At 50.1% G+C, this 20,770-nt stretch overlaps 1 protein-coding gene across 2 annotated transcripts in view; it reads left to right on the top strand.

Moving 5' to 3' along the window:
* ADCY5 (adenylate cyclase 5) overlaps nt 1–20,770 on the top strand; it is a 152,275-nt gene that overhangs the window by 117,594 nt on the left and 13,911 nt on the right. For both annotated transcript variants that reach the window (XM_087439708.1, XM_087439707.1), the window contains exons 12-16: nt 2,804–2,891; nt 14,181–14,297; nt 14,712–14,876; nt 17,597–17,772; nt 19,919–19,948. In XM_087439708.1, the coding sequence (XP_087295834.1) occupies nt 2,804–2,891; nt 14,181–14,297; nt 14,712–14,876; nt 17,597–17,772; nt 19,919–19,948 (576 nt within the window). The remainder of the gene's footprint in view (nt 1–2,803; nt 2,892–14,180; nt 14,298–14,711; nt 14,877–17,596; nt 17,773–19,918; nt 19,949–20,770) is intronic.

The raw sequence follows: 20,770 nt of genomic DNA, 5'->3' as shown, positions 1-20,770 counted from the left end.
CACTCTGAAGTGGGCAGTGGGCTCTGGGAAATGAAGTGTTCGTTAGATAGTTAGTCACGCCTAGGAGAGAAAGATAACTGCTCCAAACGTGTGTGTGTGTGTGTGTGTGTGTACGTACATATGTGCATGTACATATATATATATATACATATTTTTTATTTTTTATGATGTACTATTTTAAACATACAGAAAAGTAGTTATCAATACCCATTCCCTAGATATAACAGTTGTTTATATTCTGTGATTTTTGTTTTATCTATTTTTTTTCTGATTTTTAAAGTAAAATTTTATGGGGCCAGCCTGGTGGTGTAGCAGTTAAGTTTGCATGCTCTACTTCAGCGGCCCGGGGTTCACAGGTTCAGATCCCGGGTGCGGACCTACACACTGCTTGTCAAGCCATGCTGTGGCAGTGTCCTACCTATAAAGTAGAGGAAGATGGGCACGGATGTTAGCCCAGGGCTAATCTTTCTCAGCAAAAAGAGGAGGATTGGCAACAGATGTTAGCTCAGGGCTAATTTTCCTCAAAAAATAAATAAATAAATTTTAAAAAATAAAGTAAATTTTAGACACAAGGACATTTTGCCCCTAAAATGTCACTATACGCCTATTTGAAAGGTATTTTCCTTCTTAACCACAGTGCTTTACACACCAAACAAAATTAACACCAGTTCTCTATAGTCATCTCATACCAAGTCCATGTTCAAATTTCCAAAATTGTCCCCCAGATGTCTTCTACTCTTAGTTTTATTCACAGCCAGGATCTATTCAAGATCCACTAGCTGCGTTTGTCACATCTCATAAGTCTAACTTAATCTAGAAGAGTCCCCTCACCCCAGTACCTTCTACTTTTCATTTTGAAATAACTTGTCTTACAGAAAGTTATGAAAGTACAACAGAGTTTCTGTACATCCTTCATCCCATTTTCCCTAATGTTGACAACCCACATAACTGCAGTACTATCGTCAAAACCAGGAGAGTAACACTGGAATGATACTACTCACTGCAGACCATAGTCTCACTTCATCAGTGTTCCCCCGATGGCCTTTCTGTGTTCCAGGAGCTGGCCCAGGATCCCACATTGTATCCCCTCAGTCCTGTCTAGTCTGTGACGCCTCCTCAGCGTTTGCTTGACTTTCATGGCCTCGGCACTTTTGATGAGTACTGGCCAGTTAAGTTGTAGAATGTCTCAGTTTGGGTTGGTCTGATGTTTTCTCGTGATTAGATTGAGGTTATGCATTTTTGACAAGAATCCCACAGAAGTGATGTTGTGTCCTTCTCAGTACATCATATCAGGAGGCACATGATGTCGACGTGTCTTATTACGCAATGCCTTTTATTTTCAATGGCACTTACTGTTGAAGAGATGGCCCTTGTGTTTGTGTCTGCTGTGACTCTGTCAGGATCCCACAGGTGAACGCCAGACCCTGGCGGCCAGCTGCACCCTGGTCATGCAGCTAATGCCCATCGCCCCCTGCACTGAGGCTGTGCAGAGCTGGTGGGGTTGGGGGTCCTTATTGGCATAGGACCCCATTTTTCTGTACTGAAATGGAGCTACAGGTACAAACAAGCAACTTAGACTTCTGTCCCATTGCAAGTGATAGTCAGTCCCCTTCACTTGGGTGAGTCACGCCGCCTTTTTGGCACGTTCCTTTTTCTGCAGCCTGGCCTGGGGGCTGGTTATACCACTTCCCTTCTCTGCCTGTGGCGGGTTCAGGTCGTTCCCTCCTCTGGCCACAGCCCTGAGTTGCTAAGGCACTGAAGGAGGTCATTCTTTGGCTACCCTCTCCTAGGGAACCATTAAAAGCTACTTAAAAGGTCTTTCTTTCTCTCTGAAGAGAGTTCTCTCCCCTTGTTCTGTTTGTTTAAGACAGCTGAGTGCTGGCTTCTGGGGGAGCCTGGAACAAAGTCGCTGTCTGAACGCCTCCCCAGAGGTGTTCACCTGCCTTCTCAAGGCCTCCACTGGCCTTTAGCCTGCTAACAACGCCTGGCATCTCCAGGCCACTCTGACTCCCTGAAAGGGAGGGTTCCTGTGGTCCCCTGTGAGATGGCGGGGCATGCTGTACCTCCGCCTCCCCTGCCCCGGGAGGGCCAGTGGGAGGTTCCGGATGGAAAGTGACTTGCAGCTCTTCTGTCCGAGGATTCCGGCCCGCAGTGAATGTTAAGGTCACCTGTGATCTTCCCCTGAAAGGAGGGGCAGGAGGAGACCCTTGTGTTTTTGTTGTTGCTGTTGAGCTGGTAGGATAGGAGAGCATAGACTGAGTAGGACTTGTGGTGGGGCCTGGCAGTAGGGAGGGGACAGGGATTAGGGACTGTGCCCTCCGAAGGGACACATCACTGCTGTTTCTCAGAGTGGCTGGTTGGGCTCCTGTCAAATGCATTTCTAGAAATGATGGCCATTTAGCCAATCAATTTTCAGCCTTCGTAGTTACTTTTCAAACCATGAGTGACTACATGGGGGGAATAACCAGGTAATTTTTAAAGTGAGTCCTTCCAGGCTAAATGAAGCAAGTCTATGGTTAGCTAAGAATTAGGCAGAATGTTAGACAGATGTCGCCTGGCTCTCCATTCAGCTCCCCTGTGGGCTGCTGCTACCCCCAGGAAAGTACAGGAAGGTGGGAAGGCCAGGGGCCAGACTGGTATGGAGGAGGGTCCTGAATCGGTTCGCAAGGCCGCGTGAGCCCTTCTCAGTGAGTCAGGGCTAGAACAGCCTGGGCAGTGGGTGCAGGGGAAATGCAGCAACTTCTGCTTACTTTGCAGGGGCTCTCGGAGCCCCAGGACTGCCCCCCCTCCTCTCTCCTTCCAGCTCCGTGTTCATGGTGAGTTTCTACCTGACCTGTTTCCTGCTGCTGGCCTTGGTGGTGTTTGTGTCCATGATCTACTCCTGCGTAAGGGTGAGTCCCCCTTACACTTGAGGCCCCACTCACCTTCTTCCCTCATTTCCTGCCCTCTGATGGGGCCCCTCCCAGGAGCCCAAGAGTCATACCTGGGATGGAGGGTGCATGAAGCTGGGTCACAACTCATGATTGGCACTGACAGCAAGCTAGACTGTCAGGGGTAGTTTGTCCGCGGAGCTTGTTTGTATAGCTGTTTTAATTAGCCTTTGCAAATCTTTGCAACAAGAAGATACTGTTGCTGCCTCTTCTGTCTGTCCCCTTGGTATCAGGTGGGATGAAGGAAGGGCACCTAGCACAATGCCTGGTACAGAGCAGTGGTCAGTAAACACTTGCTGAAAGAGTGAGAGTGGAAGCCTTGACAACCCCTTCCGGGTTCCCTTGTGCCCTGGAGTTGACCCCAGAGGGGACCGTAAAGATGACGGCTTTTGAGCTGCCCATCATATAGATGAGGGGGGAGGCCCAGAGCAGTCCAGTGTTGCAGTCAGGGCCACACAGCTAGTAATGTGGGCATGAGACCCTGCTCTGTGTTCTTCTCCTGCACCTCCTCTCAGGCATGCTGTCCCCCGTCCAGGCTGTGTCCTCTGAGGGGATCAGACCACAGGCCATTCTGGTCTGTTGTAGAGATCACTCAGGTTCCCATTTGCCTTGTCCACCAAGCCTTGCCCTCGTTTCCTTCCCTAGTGGCTTAAGATTTCCCTGACAGGGCCAGCCTGCTCCCAGCACACATTCTGTCCCTAGCGGGAATAGGCCTTCTCCAGCTTCTGCTGTTGCCATTTCTCTGCTCCTCCCTGACACTCACTTGGAGCCAAGCCCCTGGGGGGCCAGACCCTGCCATCACTCCTTACACACTCTGCAGTGGACACCATGTTCTCCTTCCAGGGGAATTGGACCTTTGTCACTCCAAAGTCCCCTTTCTCTCACCACCATCCAAACATGGTCCTTCATTAGGCTGTTAACTGTTAATTACCTGATGGTCAAGGTCTTGGGGGACTGATTGTCAGAACTGGAAGGACCTTGGGAGTCATCTGGTGTGTGCTGCAGCCCTGCCCTGAGCGGGTGCAGAAGTGGACGCCCAGAGAGGGCAGGGTGGGCCAGGGTCACATGGCAAGTTGAGCCCTGTGCTCAGCCAGTTGCTTTGCTGCATCATAGGGGTTCATCCTGGTTCCCTGCGTCTCCACCAGCCCCTTCCTCAAGGCTATGGCCTCCCTCCTGCCCTGTGTTCAGTCTTTCTTGCCTTTTGGTCTTGTTATCAAGCTCCCCAGCCTGCTTTTCCCCCAGTGGACAGTCCACTTTCTTCATCTCGTGGCTATAAAATCACACCATCTATTCACAATAGCCAAAAGGTGGAAACAACCCAAGTGTCCACCAACAGATGAATAGACAAAAGTGGTATATCTACAGCAGAATATTATTCAGCCGTAAAAGGACTGAAGTTCTGACACATGCAACAACGTGGACAAACCTTGAAATCATTATGCTAAGTAAAAGAAGCCAGACACAAAAGGACATATATTGTATGATTCCACTTATGTGCACTATCTAGAACAGGCAAATACATAGAGACGGAAAGTAGAATCAAGGGTACCAGAGGCTGAAGAAGGGGGGTGGGGAGTTATTGCTTAATGGGCACAGAGTTTCTATCTGGGATGTTGAAAGGGTTTTGGAAATAGATAGTGGTGATGGTTTCATGACATCATGCGTGTAATTAATACCACTGAATTGTACTTAAAAATGGTTAAACTGGAAAATTTTATGTTGTCTATATATTTTACCACAATAAAAAAGTCACAACCTAAAAATAAAAGCACGCCATATCTAAAAGGGCGTCTTAAACATTCGTTCACTGAACCCCAAGAAAGAATCTTTCCTTTTTTTAAGTTACAAACTGAGGTAAAGTTATTGTCTGTTTGAGACAATTAGCCTATTCAGATCAGAAGCAAAGCTCTTTGTTGTCTATAATTTTTAAACTAGAACCTAGATTTCTCCCTTTTGTGTTAGCTGCTTTGGTAAACCTGAGCTGTACTGATTTCATTTGGTTTGTGTTCCCTGATCTGCATGTGTATATCTGATGGTGGGGGAGGATGAGGGGGGGAAGGGGGAGCGAGGGAAGGGGAGCAGGAGGGGAGGGGACAGGGGAGGAGGGAGAAGGGAAAAGGAGGAGAGAAAGAAGGAAGAGGAGGAAGGAGAGAGAGAAGGGGAGGAGGGAGAGAGGGCAGGGGAGGAGGATGGGCGAGGGCGGGGGGGGGGGGGGGGCGAGGGAGGAGGGGGACGGACCCATTTCCCCACCTGCACTGGCCATTTTCAGTTAGTACTTTGATCTGGTGAGTTCTTTTTGGCACTGTTCAAGATTATTTGTGAAAATGATTCCTGCCTCCTTGTGTTGTATTGAATCTGCCTATTTTGTAATCAATGTCACATTCAATAAGCCTATTCCCAGTTCGTTTATCTGGCCCAGTGATTTTCCTGGATGTTCTGAGGAGGCCTTAGTTTCCTCAGGGGGAGGCTGGTGGATGGAACGCCCACCTCTCCACCCCCACTCCATCCCCCTGCACCCCCCCCCCACACACACAGACACACACACACACACCCTTCAGCCAGGGGAGCCTGCTTCTTCCATCTTACAGATGTGGAGCTTCCGTAAAGAATTTGTTTAGGAAAATAAGTGCTCCTTGGCTTATCAAGTCTGGACCCTGCTGCTCTGGGCCGGGAGTCCAATAGACTCTGATACCCACCTAGGGGTCCTTGCTGCGTCCTTGTCTCACAGCCTCTGATAAGCCGTCTTCTCAGCTTTTATCCACTTTCTGGGAACTAGACCCCAACCTGAGAAATCGGTTGCAGTATGAACTCCTCTTCCATTTAATTATTCCTCTTTCCTCTTTATGTTGGGAATTCACTGCACATTAAGATGTGAGGGGGCTAATTCTCCTGGTTGGCGTCTCTGCAGCAGGGCGCACGAGCCCCCCCTTTCCCTAATGGGACGTGGCCTGTCACCAGTGCCATGGCGACTGCCTGCGGGTGGACTGTTGATTTTATCACCTTTTCAGGTATTGCCATGAAGCTGACTGGACTGGAATTTTCAGTGTCCTTCTGTTTTCCCTCTGCAAACATTTGCCCTTTACCAGAACTCAGACATTTTTCATCTTATTTCCACAGTTTCTCAGAAGTCACGGCTAGTGGCCGTCTGATGAGACACGGCGGTTCCTAAGTTACCCGTGGTGCGGGCTCAGCAGACCCAAGGCTGGACGGTTCTGTCAGACAGCTTCTTCCTCTGTGTCATTTACTTTTCCATTTCCCCAAAACCACTTGGACCTACTTTCTTGAATTGCCCGTATTTTAACCTTTTTGAAGAGAAGCGTGATGAAAGTGTAGGCTGAGTTAGTTGACTTAGTCGTCTTCGCTGTCTGTCAGGGGTGGTTTCCTGGGTCCTTTCTGTTGGGAAGTTTCCGAAACTTCCTACTTCCGTATTGCTCTGATTCATCTGGGACCTGTTTGATCTTTTCCTGACACACGCACACCTGGATTTCCCCGTGAGGCTGATCTGGTGCTTTGGTCTTCATCGTGTCCCAAAGTCCCGGTCTCGCTTCTCAGAGCCTCAGCTGCCCTTCAGAGCCCCACGTCTCTGGGATGCCTTGCCCTAAGGACCGCCCCCGGAGCACATCCTTCTGGCGATGCTGTCTTAGAGGGCCGGTCTGAACGTCTCACACATCACTCTGCCCTTCCCTTGGCGTCGGGGCTGCCCTGGGCCCCAGAGCTGCTTTTCTTAGAGAAAACCATGCTACCATCACACCTGGTCCACAGACTCAGAGAATCTCAGATGGGAAGGGGCCCGAGCAGTGAGGCAGCCCAGACACCCACCCGAGGCTGGAATGTCTTTATGATAACCCTGTGAGGGCTGGGCCGGCCTCTGCTGGATCACCTCCAGGGATGGCGAGCTCACTCGCATCTCCCGAGCACAGCCCCTTCCCTCTTTGGCTGGCTCTGACTGTTCATCAGTCTCCCTGTGGCTTCTGCCGCATCATCCTGTGAAGCAGCCCAGGCCTACCCCTGGCAGTGCTGGCACTTTTGCCAGCACCACTCACATGGCTAGAAGAGGGTGGCTCCCTTCTCTCCCCACACTTGTTCTGGGCCCCCTGTCTTTACGGATGAGGAAAATGAAGCTCAGAGAGGTTAGGCAGCTTTCTTTAGGTCCCAGAGCAAGGAAGTAGTATTGTGGAGGTTTAAATCCAGATGGTTCCTCAAAGAGCAGAGTTAGCTTTAGTCGTGGAAAGGACATCTCTTCCACTATAGGAACATAAACGAGTGAGTGGATAGGTGCCAGTGGAGATAAAGATGTATGTGGTTAGGGAAGAAGATGAGGGCACGTTTATATGATGGTCTTGACTTTCTTAGAAAAGAAGTAGGTGCAAACTTTGGTATGAGGTAAGGCTGTCCTGAAACAAATGTCACCACAGGCTTCATCAATGCAAAAAGTCGAATGTAAGCTCTATGAGGGCAGTCTTACGTGGCATGTTCCTAATGTCTCCAGTGCTGATCATAGTACCTGGCACATAGTAGATGCTTAGAAAATATCTGTTGATGGTATGAATATATTGGTAGAAAAAGAAAAAATAAATAAATAAATAAATAAATAAATCCAGATGGTTCCTGACTTCAGAGCCCACAATCCTTCCCCCCCAGGACACTGCCTTTGTTAATATGTCCAGTTGACCTTGAAAGGCCAGGGGATGAGAGCAGTGGTATGGAGCCTGGTCAGCTTCTGCCTGCCTTGTTTGGCCTCTGAAGTTTTCATATCTTTTTAATTTTTTTTCTGAAGTAGGAGCTACTGCTGATTTTATTAGCTCCTTGTCAAAATGGGTGTCTTCTTAAACTTTTTGCTGTCAGATTTCATCACCTTCTTTCATTTCTGCAGTACCATGGCCCCACATCACAGACAGGGAACCAGGGCCCCAGGGAGGTCATCAATTTACCTGGAGACTTGCAGAGAGGCTGGGATCAAACCTGTCCCTCACCCCAGTCGTGGTTTATTAATTATGTCCCCACTCCCATTTTTCCTGTGGAATTGATTTGAATTAATCAGACTGGGAATGGACTGGTTTGGAATTTATTTCTTTTAAATCGATTCTTTTTCTGAGCTCTGAATGTGAGCAGGCATTGAGCAATTGGTTTGCACAGACACAATTATCCTGCTGTAAAATGCCCTTCAGGATCTGCTTGCAGCTGTAGGGCGGCCCCCAAGGAGACTCTGCCCCAGGGGAAGAGTTTTGTCATCCACACTGGGGTCAGTAAAGGTGGGATTTAGGGTCAACATACACATGAACTTTTTGATTACAGGAGATGAAATACTCTATAAACCGTTACCAGTGCAGGATGTCAAATCTTCTGGAGACTTCAAAAAAGCATCAATTCCTGGGTTCCTGCTAAGGTTTTCAAGTCAAGAGCAGCTCTTTTTAAAGGGTGACAAGGGAAATTGGCTTGTAGCAAGCCGATGCATTAAGAGTTAATCATTTGCTAGATGCTAGAGCTGCATTCCAGGTTGAATTTTTTTAATAGCCTGCAGTTCTTCTCCTGGCCTCTGGGTGGCCCCTGTGGGGCTCCCCATCCCACGTTCACTGGGAAGCTGGCGTGCCTATCTTGTTCTCCAACCGCCGTCCATAAAGAGAGTTTTAGCATTTACTAATAACTTTTGCCTTAATCAGTCATTACACTGGTGATTGCAAAATGGTGAGGGAAGCCCTTCAATTGATAGATAGGGTGATCAGAACCGAAACAATTTAAGCAACTTGGCGGGAGGAGGGATGGAATGGCAAAATTTTAAGCAAGCAAAGATAAGAAACCATCTGTCATACCATTTCAGAGGAAGATCCTCATGCTGATGCCAAAACACTTTCACCAGCTGTGAAACCAAAAATTCCTTTAATGGGAAACAAGGACTTTTATTCTTATTGGCAATATGGCTCTTTAAAATGCAAATATTGGGGCAGGCCGGGTGGCGCAGCGGTTAAGTGCGCGCGCTCTGCTGCTGCGGCCCCGGGTTCGCCGGTTCGGATCCTGGGTGCACACTGACGCACCGCTTGTCAGGCCATGCTGTGGCGGTGTCCGTATAAAGTGGAGGAAGATGGGCACGGATCTTAGCCCAGGGCCAGTCTTCCTCAGCAAAAAAAGAGGAGGATTGGCAGATGTTAGCTCAGGGCTGGTCTTCCTCACACACACACACACACACAAAATAAATTTTAAAAAATGCAAATATTAACTAAATTGCCTATTGAATTTAACAGTTTACAAAGCAGTTCAAATGTATCATTTCGTTGAGTCTTCATAACCACCCTGGGAGGTAGATAGTCCCTATTTACTGATAAGGAAACTGAGGCTCAGAGCTGGTAATGACTTCCCGGGATCACACAGCTAGTGAGGGGCTGAGCAGGATTTGTGTGTGTGTGTGTGTGTGTGTGTGTGTGTGTGTGAGGAAGATCAGCCCTGAGCTAACATCTGTTACCAATCCTCCTCTTTTTTTGCTGAGGAAGACTGGCCCTGGGCTAAGATCCGTGCCCATCTTCCTCTACTTTATATGGAACGCCGCCACAGCATGGCTTGCCAAGCAGATCTGAACCTGCGAACCCTGGGCCGCCGCAGCAGAGCCTGCACACTTAACTGCTTGTGCCACGGGGCCGGCCCTGAGCGGGATTTTTTTAATAAGTGCTTTATTTGTTACTGAACCGGGTTCGTTTTTGCCCATTGCCTGGAAAGCCAAACACTGAGACGACGAGATTGCAGCAGAGAGGGTTTTAATCACAAGGCAGCCAAGTGAGAAAACCGGAGAACGATTCTCAAATCCGCCTCCCCAATAATGGGGACTCAGGGATATTTACGGGGTAGGGGGGCAAGGTGGTCTGAAGTGTGGAGATGGATGATTGGAGGTGAGGAGAGGTGAGGTAATTTTGATGATGATCTGTGCAAGCGTAGTCAAACTTCATGGCTCTTCATGGGACGCATGTTCACAAAATGGTGGCGTTAGTATGATCTGAGAGTGGAGTTTTTAGCCTTTTGACGTTAAAAGGTCATTTATTGGGCATCTGTGTGGGTCCAGTTGATGGGTTGGTGATCTCAACTGGCCTGAACTGGACAAGGGGGTCCTAATTCCTGAAAAACAGCTCAAACACCCATTACCGTGGTGACCCAAGCGCCAGGGAGATGTGATCTACAGAAACCTAGTGGGAGTCAGTTAGCATGTTGCCTAAGCAACACGGTTAACAATGGGTGGGAAAACAACTAAAAGCTATAACTAGTAATCGCAAAAAGAACTTTAGTTACTAGTTACCTAATCATCAATGGCTAACTGTTTACTGGCTTCATACTGAGATATAATTCACATACCATAAAATTCACTTTATAAAGGTGGATGAAATTGTAATTCAATAGTATTTAGTATATTCATAAAGTTGTGCAACTATCACCACTAATTCCAGAACATTGTCATCCTCCCGAAAAGAAACCCCATACCTATTAGCAACCACAGCTCCTGGCAACCTCTGATCTACTTTCTGTCTCTATGAATTTCCCTGTTCTGGACATTTCATAAAAATGGAATTATACAACATGTGGCCCTTTGAGATTGGCTTCTTTCACTTAGCATAATATTTTCAAGGTTCATCCATGTTGTACCATATAACAGCACTTCATTCCGTTTTATGGCCAAATAATATTCCACTGTGTGGATATACCACATTTTGTGTATCCTGTCATCAATTGATGGACATTTGGGTAGTTTCCACTTTCAGGCTATTATTAGTAATGCTGCTATGAACATTTGTGTACAAGCTTTTACATGGACTTGTGTTCTCAGTTCTCTTGGGTATATACCTAAGAGTACAATTTTTGGGTCATGTGGGGTGACTCTATGTTTAACATTTTGAGGAGCTGCCAAACTGTTTTCCAAAGCAACTGCACCATTTTATATTCTCACCAGCAGTGTATGAGGGTTCCATTTTCTCTGCATCCTCACCAGTACTTGTTATTATCTGACTTTTTGATTATAACCATCCTAGTGGGCGTGAAGTCGTATCTTGTGTTTTTGATTTGCATTTCCCTGATGACTAATGATGTTAAACATCTTTTCATGTGCTTATTGGTCATTTGTATAGATTCTTTGGAGAAATATCAATTTAAATAATTTGCCCATTGTTTAATTGGGTTATTTGTCTTATTGTTGAGTTGTAAAAGTTCTTTGTATGTTCTGGTTACAAGACCCTTAGTAGCTATATGGTTTACAACAATTTTCTCCCATTCTGTGGGTTGACTTTTCACTTTCTTTTTTTCATAATCTTTTTTTTTGTGATAAAATATACATAATATAAAATTTTCCATTTTAACCATTTTTAAGTGTCCAGTTCAGTGGCATTAAGTATATTCACATTTTTGTGCAACAATTACCACCATACATCTCCAGAACTTTTTATCTTCCTGAACTGAAACTTTATACCCATTAAACAATAACACCCCATTCCGCCCTTGCCCCTGGCAATCATCATTCTACTTTCTGCCTCTAGGAATTTGACTACTCCAGGTACCTCATATAAGTGGAATCATACAGTATTTGTCCTTTTCTGACTGGCTTGCACTTAACATAATGTCTTTAAGGTTCATCCATGTTGTAGCATGTGTCAGAATTTCCTTCCTTTTTAAGGCTGAATAATATTCCATTGTATATATGTACCACATTTTGTTTATCCATTCATCTATAGATGGACACTGGGGTTTCTTCTACCGTTTGGCTATTGTGAATAATGCTGCTGTGAACATGAGTGTACAAATATCTGTACAAGCCCCTGCTTTTTGTTCTTTTGAGTATATACCCAGAAGTAGAATTGCTGGATAATATGTTAATTCTATATTTAATTTTTTGAGGAACTATCATACTGTTTTTACAGCAGCTGTATCATTTTACATGGGCATCAGCAGTGCACAAAGGTTCTAATTTCTCCACATCCTCACCAACACCTTTTTTACTTTCTTGATGGTGTTATTTGAAGCACAAAATATTTAAATTTGGCTCATTTTATGTATTTTTACTTTTTTTGCTTGTGCTTTTGGTGTCATATCTAAGAAACCATTTCATAACCCAAAGTCACAAAGATTTGCTTGTATATTTTCTTCTAAGAGTTTTATAGTTTTAGCTCTTACATTTAGGTCTCTGATTTGAGTTAATTTTTGTATATGGTATGAGGTAGGGGCCCAACTTCATACTTTTGCATGTGAGTATCCAGTTGTCTCAGCAACATTTATTGAAAAGGCTATTCTTTCCCCATTGAATTGTCTTGGCAACCTTGTCAAAATCAGTTGATCATAAATTTAAGGTTTTTTTTCTGGACTTGCACTCTATTCCATTGATCTCTGTGTATTAAGCAGGATTTTAATCCAAGCTTATGCTCTCCAGATCACACACATCTTTCCTTCTACCATGTAAGTGGGTTCGTTCAGATTGTCTCCTTTATTCCCCCAGAAGGAAGTGCTTTTTCAAAATGTTGCCACAGACTTGATGATACATGAACACACCTGGGGGGCACCCCTGCTGGGGACAGGGAGTCCCAGGTCATCACTGCTCAGCCTGCAGCCTGAATGGCTGCAGGCTTCTGACACTGCTGCAGTCCTTCCTGTGGTCTCTTCTTCCCTGTGGTCCTCTCTTTTCCTCTGCCAAATAGGAAGTGGTCTTATTGGAAGGGTGGAGAAGGATTTGGGGTGGAAAAGATATATTGCTTCCCTACACTCAAACCCAGCCCAAAGCCCAAGACTGAGGGATGAGCAGGGCACTTACTTGGTGCCAAGAACTGTGAAGAGTCTGAGAGTTGGTTTCACTACTTATAAGCTAATAAGTTAGCTTGTTGCTCTTTCGTGGATGCTGGCAGAAGACATGAGACTCCTGGGTCAGAGACAAAAGACGTTATTACTCACGGCACAGCAAGCAGCATGAGCATCAGCATATTTGTGTTGGTTCCCTCTTGCCACCAATTCCCATGGGGGTGATGTGATGGACCCATGTAGATGCCCTGCATGTAGTGAGTTTGGGTCACAGCTAAGGAACGCTGGACCAAGGGCCTGGCACTTGCTAGCAGTAAACATTGTAGCACACAGGCCAGTCCCCTCCACCCTGGGAGTGAGCAGTCACACAGTGGTCACATTGTGTCCCCTTGCCTACTTAGTTGTCTGCGTGACCAGCTACAGAAACTCTCAGCATCAGAGGATGGATGCCACTCAGCCAGAATATGCAGGGATGCTGATGGCCCCAGTAGCCCTACAGATGGGAAGCCTTCAGAGAGGGGATGTGACTTGCTCAGGGTCACACAGAAAAAGCCACACCTAGAACCCAGGCCTCCAGACTCCTTGTCCAGTGCCTTTTCCACCACCCTCCTCTGTCCTTGGGGGTTTCCACAGGACACCTGGCATGTTTGCAGCAGATCAGCCTCACCAGGAGGCGTTGAGGGGGGTGGGGCAGGGGAAGCCCGCATCTACTGCTCTGCTTCTCTGGGTCTACCACCTTCTTTTGTGGGTTGCTTGGGAGATGAGGAGGACGTGGTCAGCGAGGCCAACTGTGTCAGACTTGGTGGAGCCCAGCCATTTACTTATCAAACTGCAGTGGGTCTTTGAGTGAACATGTGGTTTGTCTAGTTGAAGGAGATATAAGAAGGGTTGGGTGAGGGAAATGCAGATCCTGGAGCATCCTGCTGAAAACAGCCTCCCTTGATTCACTTGTCCAAGGCCCACCCTCCTGCTGCATTGCTCGTCTGCCCCCTTCTCACAAGCCATCCTCTTCCTCTGGATACTAGGTCCTCTCGGAATCCTCAGACCCACAGCTCCCTACTTCTTCTAAGAAGGCTTATGACCCTCCCCGGGAAAGTTCTGGGCCCCTCCACACCTCCTCAACTGCCACCCACCACCCCTCCCTGATCGTAACTCTGAGCATCCTAAAATTCACAAAATGGGTACATGTGCTTTCTCCTCTGCTTCCCTGTTGGGGTCAAAATAGCATCTTTCTTTTCGTCCTGGCTTTCACCTGTGAGCTCCCCAGGTAGACCCACTCCTGGCCTGCTGCAGAGTGTGCGCCGCTGTTAGCCGGAAGCAGTGGTGCAGTGGCGCAAGGCTGGAGGCTTGCCCACTGGGAGGGTGTTCAGGAAGGCCCCTGGGGTTATGCTGGAGAGAGAGGAAGATGGAGGGCAGGCCTGGCTCTAGGGTGTTTGTGGAGTCCCCACTGAATTCTTTTATGTCTCTTTCTCCCTCCCTCTTCCCCCGGGACAGCTCTTCCCGGCCCCCCTGCAGACCCTGTCCAGGAAGATCGTGCGGTCCAAGATGAACAGCACCCTGCTTGGGGTGTTCACCATCATCTTGGTGTTCCTATCGGCTTTTGTCAACATGGTGGGTCGCTCTACCTCCCCAGTGCTTCCCCTGCCCCACTGGGTCAGAACTGGTGGAGCCCTGTACCCCACAGGCCTGGGCTGGAAGGGGAGTTTCCCCTAGACCCTGGAGTCCTCCCTCCCTGGAAATTCTTACTCGTGTCTCACCTTGAGACTGGGGTCAGACCCAGGTTCCTCGCTGTGAAGGCTGGTGAGCCATAACGACTCAGGGAAGTCCCCACGGGAGGTTTATGAGCCACGCACTGGGCAGCTGGGCACACCTAGCGCAGTCGTTGGCCTCTCCCAGCCTCCTCTCCTGTCCCCGGGCAGTGTCAGGCTGCGCCTGAGACAGAGGGTGCATGGGCACCCGCTGCCCTGTGGAGATGGGCTGCCCTGGCTGGCCCCCAGGGCTGACCCTCCCCTGCCCCGCCTCCAGTTCATGTGCAACTCCAGGGACCTGTTTGGCTGCCTGGCGGACGAGCACAACATCAGTGCCAACCAGGTCAACGCGTGCCACGTGGTGGAGTCGGCCGCCAACTACAGCCTGGGCAACGAGCAGGGCTTCTGTGGCAGCCCCTGGCCCAACTGCAACTTCCCCGAGGTACTGGGCAGGGAGGCACTGGACGCAGACGGAGACCCTCCCACCCCCTCTCTGCCCTTGGCTGCTCTGAGGGACAGTCGGGGGCCCTCGAGCTCACTGCCATTCCAGAGACCTCCTTCCTCCAGTCTCTCTCCATGTGTCAGACACCGGTGAATAAGGCCAGCCTCCTCAATATAACAGTAAAAATAAGAATAGCATAGCTATTGTTTACATAGTCCTTACCATGTGCCAGGCACTGTGCTGTGTGCATACGTAGCACTCATTTAATCCTCATTTACGCATTTAATCCTCACAACAACCCTATGACATAGATACTATTATTATCTCCTTTATACAGATGACACTGAGGCACAGAGAGGTTAAGTAACTTGCCCAAGGTCACACAGCGAGTAAGCAGCAGAGCCAGAGCTCCTACCCAGGTCTTCTGGCTCCAGAGTTCATGCTCTTAACCTGAGGGCAGAGCTGTTTCTGGACCCTCAGCTTCGGAGCAGACCCGATGCTGCCCCAGGAAAGCCCCTCTGCTGCGGGTCAGAGAGCAGAGAGGAGCAAAGGAAACGCAATCCCAAACCATACAACCATCGGGTTCACCCACTCCAAGTGTGCAACTCAGTGGCTTTTAGTATATGCACACACGTGTGCAGCCGTCATCGTCATCTAATTTTAGAACATTTTCATCACCCTCAAAAGAAATTGTGTACCTACAGGTTATTGGGTTTAAAAAATAGCACCGAGTACCCTTAGAGAGCAGCACGCATTAAGCGCCTGTGGTATTCGAGGTATTTCATTCACCTTGCTGGACTCCTCGAGGAGCAGCGAGCAGCAGGGCCAGGCTTCCAGCCCAGGGCGTGGGCTCCATGCACGGGGTGGTCCCCACACCCCAGCTCCCTGCCGGGCTCACAGGAAACCTGTAAGAGGATGGCAGTTTCTCCGTTTTCTGGGGAGAGGGTCCGTGCTTTCATCCAATTCACAAAGGGCCCATGACTCACAACGAGGGTCCAGAACTGCAGTGGGGGCCCCGTGGGCTGTCACAGTGCCAGCCTCCCCCCTCCCTGGGAAGGAGACTGAGCCGTCTCCCTGTGCACACGGGCAAGGGGACTCAGAGGAGTAGGGCCCCGCGGGTGCTCACCTGGACCAGCGCTGCTTCTCTGCCCACAGGCCCAGCACCTACCCCCCAACCGGTGCAGCCCTCTGCTCCCCGCCTCTGTTCCCTCTGACACCTGGCCCCGGGCCCACAGGAGCTCTGCCAGAGGGCTGCTTGCGGAGAAGCAGAGGCTGTTTTTGGTGTCGCACTTGCCCCTTGGTGGTTGCTCCGTGGGAGAAGCTGACGGGTCGGGGAAGAGGGCAGCGGCACGGCCGGTTCTAGCTCCTCGTTTGCAGGAGATGGTTGGTGCCAGCCTTCAACCCTCACAAGCCTGGCCACTTTCAGGCCCTGCCGGCCTCAGAGCTCTCGGGCTGACCCCCTTCCACAATGTTGTTGTGCTTCAGCAAATCCGCACAGACGTGTTAATGCTGGGGACCCCAGCATTAGGCTTTGGCCCCTGGTTGTCTGGGCCCAGGGTCTAAATGGGAATCCAGGCTGGCTCTGGGGGCCCCCTCCCCAGCCCCCAAGGATGGCATTGTCTCTGGGGCTGAATTATCTGGTGTGCTCCCTACTCCTTCCTCTGCCCCCATTCCTGGTGGTGACTTGAGGCTGCTCCCTCTCCCTTCCAATCCCCGGGGGCCTCTGCAGCCCCTCTCTGGGTTCCTGAGGGCCTGGGGAGGCAGAAGGTCCTGGGGGCTACCCCCACCGCCAGCCAGCGCCATTAGTCCCCCAGCCCAAGACCGTGGCAGAGAACACTAAGAGTCCCGATGCCCGAGTCAGAAATAACGGTGCTGAATTTAAAAGAAAGAACAAAATAATAGATGCTGACGTGTCTAGGATTAGCGTCAGGGTGGACGGCAGAAGGGAGCCTCCAAGATCTCCTGGCTTGGACCTTCAGTTGTCTGAGAAAGAAACAGGCTCAGAGACCGCAAGGGACTTCGCCAAAGTAAATCATACGGGGCCGCCATCCCGCATCTGAAACCTTCCAGGTCAGGTACATTTTGGACAGATTTTAAAAGGTTACGTCACACCCCCGGTGGAGTCTGGGTAGCACCTGATAGTGAAACACGGTCATCTTTCTGCAGCAGAATGGATGAATCGTCACAGGAAGCAGGGTAAAGATGTAATTAATGTCACACCCGTCGGCCCAGGTGTTGCCACCATGTCAGTTATGAAAACACTCAGTTTTCAGACCTTTGGGTTTAAAGCTGCAGATCAGGGGTTGGGGCCTGTGCTCCCCACAATTATTGAGGGCACAGGCCCTGTGCCAAGTGGCTTCATCTTGGGTAATCGTCACAGTTAGCCCATGAGAGAGGAGGGTTTGCAGGTGGGGAAACTGAGGCTTAAGAGAGTTTGAATAAATGGCCCAGGTCACACAAACAGTCCATAATGAATCAGCAATGAAACTCAAGTCGGCCTGAGCCTGGAACCCTGCTCCAACCACTGGGCTCTACCACCAGTACCCACCCAACTCAACCCCGGCCTCCATCTCCTGGTTCCTAACCAGGGCCCTTCACATGACATCACTAGTTTGCCCTGACCCGGCTTCACTTCAGGCTGGTGGGATGCTGGGGGCGGGGCTGGGGTTGGGGCGGGGCCCGGGGCGCTGACGCCCGCTGTCCCCGCCCTCTTTCCCCAGTACTTCACCTACAGCGTGCTGCTCAGCCTGCTGGCCTGCTCCGTGTTCCTGCAGATCAGCTGCATCGGGAAGCTGGTGCTCATGCTGGCCATCGAGCTCATATACGTGCTCGTCGTCGAGGTGCCCGGTGTCACGCTCTTTGACAATGCCGACCTGCTGGTCACCGCCAACGCCATGTAGGTGGCACCCCCCTCACACCCCACACCGGGTCTGGGGCGTTGCGGAGAGGTGGGAAGAGCAGGAGGCTGGGGTCCTGGCTGTAGGGGCCTTGCAGTGGGGTGTCCTGTCGCTCCCCAGCTCTGACCACCTGGGCAGAGCACCACAGCGTCTGTTTCTTTCCCTCCTTCCATTCCTTGGTGGTGGGGTGGCCACAGGGCAACTAGGTCCCACTGTCCTTCTGTCTCCAGTTTCCTACTCACTCCCGACCTCAGGCCTCAGTGGATTTTTCCTCACTAGGCCAAGGCAGCCTCTGATGAGCTATTTTCATCTAACTCCGACTGCTTGTGGCACCCCGGTCCAAGAGGGGTCAAGGTTCGAGCTGGATAGCAAGGTCTGTGGGAGCAGAGGAACAGCCTTTGTTGTTCATGGGCTCTGTGTCCCACTTGAGCCAGGCGCTTGGACATACATTATCCCTTTTCACGCGCACAGCAACCCAGCAAAGTAGGCAGAGCCGCCACGGAGGGTTGGGTGGTTTGTGCACTGCTCAAAGGCTCCTGGCTGTGATGGTGAGCGATTGAGTCCCACAGGAAGTGGCAGGCATGGGGGTTGTGCCCCAGGCTATCTGGCTGGCAGTCCGCCTGGTCGTATAGTGACAGATATCAGATTTCCAAGGGAGGTGGCTCTGTGAGGGGAGAGAGCTCTAGCTTTGGGTCAAAATGAGTTTGAATCTCAGCCTCAGACACATTTGGCTATTTTTCCTGAATCTCATTGTTTTTTCCCCAGTAACATGGGAATAATAATACCCATAGTAGCAAATTGTATGTGAAGTGCCTGATTTGTAGTCCTCTTTTCTTCCCATCAACCCCCCCCCCCCAACGCACACACAAGAAGAGCAAAAGTGTGAGTGACAGGTCTGTGTCCCCTGAGAAAATGCAGCCAACTGTGCTTCCTCTGGGTTAGAGGAAGGGATCCAGTCGTGCATCTGTCCACGCATTCTGAATATTTATTGAGGGCCCGCCGTGTCCCCGGCCCTGAGCTGGGCAGTGGAGGTCCAGTCATGGATGAAACAGGCAGTAACTCCAGTGTCAGAAACGTTACTCTTGTGAGGAGAGTGTTACCTGAGAGAGTGAAGATGTAAAGAAGGCTCTCAGTCAGATTCCAGGAAGAACTCCTTGGCGCTGTGTGGGGCTGGGGCAGGTGACACAGGGACATACTGGAGCATTGGGAGCCGTGCAGGCCACAGGCCTGTGAGGACGAGGAGAGGGAGGAGGCCGGGCCTTCCCGCTGTGGGTCGGGGCGCAGCGGGAACCTTCGCCTCCTCTTTCTTACCTGCTCCGCCTCCCCCACCCCCGCAGCCTCTCTTCCTCCTGCTGAAGGAGCAGCGAGTGGGGGTCATTTCTGGGTCGCGAGCCCCTGATTTGGCTCAAGGGCAGCACCATCCAGTAGATAAAAATGCAAGCCCCATATGTAATTGACAGTTTCCTAGTAGCTATATTAAAAAGGCAAAACGTGCAATTAATTTAAATAATAGTTTTATTTAACCAATATATCTACAACGTTATTTAATATGTAGTACATATAAAATTATTAATGAAATATTTTCCATTTTTTCCCACATGAGTTCTTCAAAACCTAGTATCTATTTTACACTTACAGGACATCTTAACTTGCACTCGCCACATTGTAAGGCTCAGTAGCAAAGGGCTGGGTGGGGAGAGGCGAGCCGGCTTTCGCCCAGGTGGATGTATGGGGGCTCCAGGGTCCCAGGGAAGGGCTGGGGATTCATGGTCATGGGGACCAGATGCTAGTTGGGGTGGGGCTTTCTGCAAACCTCCCATCCTGAAAGTGTTCTTGGACCCGGAGGGGTGTGGGGGGACAGTGGGGGCAGCAGGATTGGGCATGGGGGGGCACGGCAAGGGGGGCAGCAGAAAGCAGGGCATTTAGGGCAGAGTATGGTATGGGGGACAGAGCAGGGCGTGGGGAAAGAGCAGTGGGGGGGACAGAACAACATGGAGGGGCAAAGCATGTGGGGGGAAGAGCATTTGCAGAGCATGTGGGGGCAGAACATGGGGGAACAGAGCAAGGCGTGAGGGGCAGAGCTGGCATGGGGGCCGCCATGCAGAAGAGTGGCCCTGAACAGCTCTCCCCACCTCGTGTCCACAGAGACTTCAACAACAACGGGACCTCCCAGTGGTGAGTTGATGCCCCTTCTCTGATATGGCCCCTCCCTGCCCTTGTCACGGAGCAGCCAGAGGCCAGGAGCCCAGGGCCCAGCAGAGAAGGCAGCGGTGCCCCGGTGGGAGGGGGCCTTGGTGGGAAGGTGGGAGACTAGAGGGGGCAAGGAGGCCCTTCCCTCGCCAGGTACCAAGGGGGCCACATTGGGTAGATGCCTTCCTATTCTTTTATGATCCCCACCCCCCACAAGATGTTCTACAGACTCGGTGGCCAGGATCTCAGACCCACAGGTCGTTCCACAGGCCTCATCTTAAAGCATTTCACCTCAAGCTCTCCCCCTGGGGTGTGTGTGAGACCCCACACATGGTGACCCCCAGCCATGGGACCCCCGGGCATGGGACCCCCAGGCACAGGGAACAGGAACCGCTGCCCCCTCTCCCTCCAGAGGGAGGGTTTGTAGGTTAGCCCTGCATTGAGGCCACTGCTGGGCAGGGAGTCTATGCAGCGTTCAAGGTTTGGGCTCTTTGCTGGGACGGAGCAGGGTTTGGAAGAGCTGCTTTTGTAGAGTATTTATTAATAATGTAAACAGGAATATAATTAGACAGTAATAGCTACCAGTTTTGGAGTTCCTCCTGCGTGTCAGGTACTGTTCTGAGCATTTTGTACACCGTATCTTCAGTTCTCACCACCATCTTGAGATGTGGGCATTGTCCCATTTTACAGATAAGGAAATAAGGCTCAGGGAGGTTAAGAGACTTGCCCAAGGTTGCCCAGAGATGGTCAGTATGGCCTGCCTGACTCCCTTGTTCCTGCACCTGCAGCCCCTGTCTTGTCCCCTGA

This window comes from Ceratotherium simum, chromosome 15 (genome assembly GCF_057802395.1).
Source record: "Ceratotherium simum simum isolate JZ-2026a chromosome 15, ASM5780239v1, whole genome shotgun sequence".
Taxonomy (NCBI): Eukaryota; Metazoa; Chordata; class Mammalia; order Perissodactyla; family Rhinocerotidae; genus Ceratotherium; species Ceratotherium simum.
This window is presented reverse-complemented; position numbering and strand designations above follow the sequence as displayed.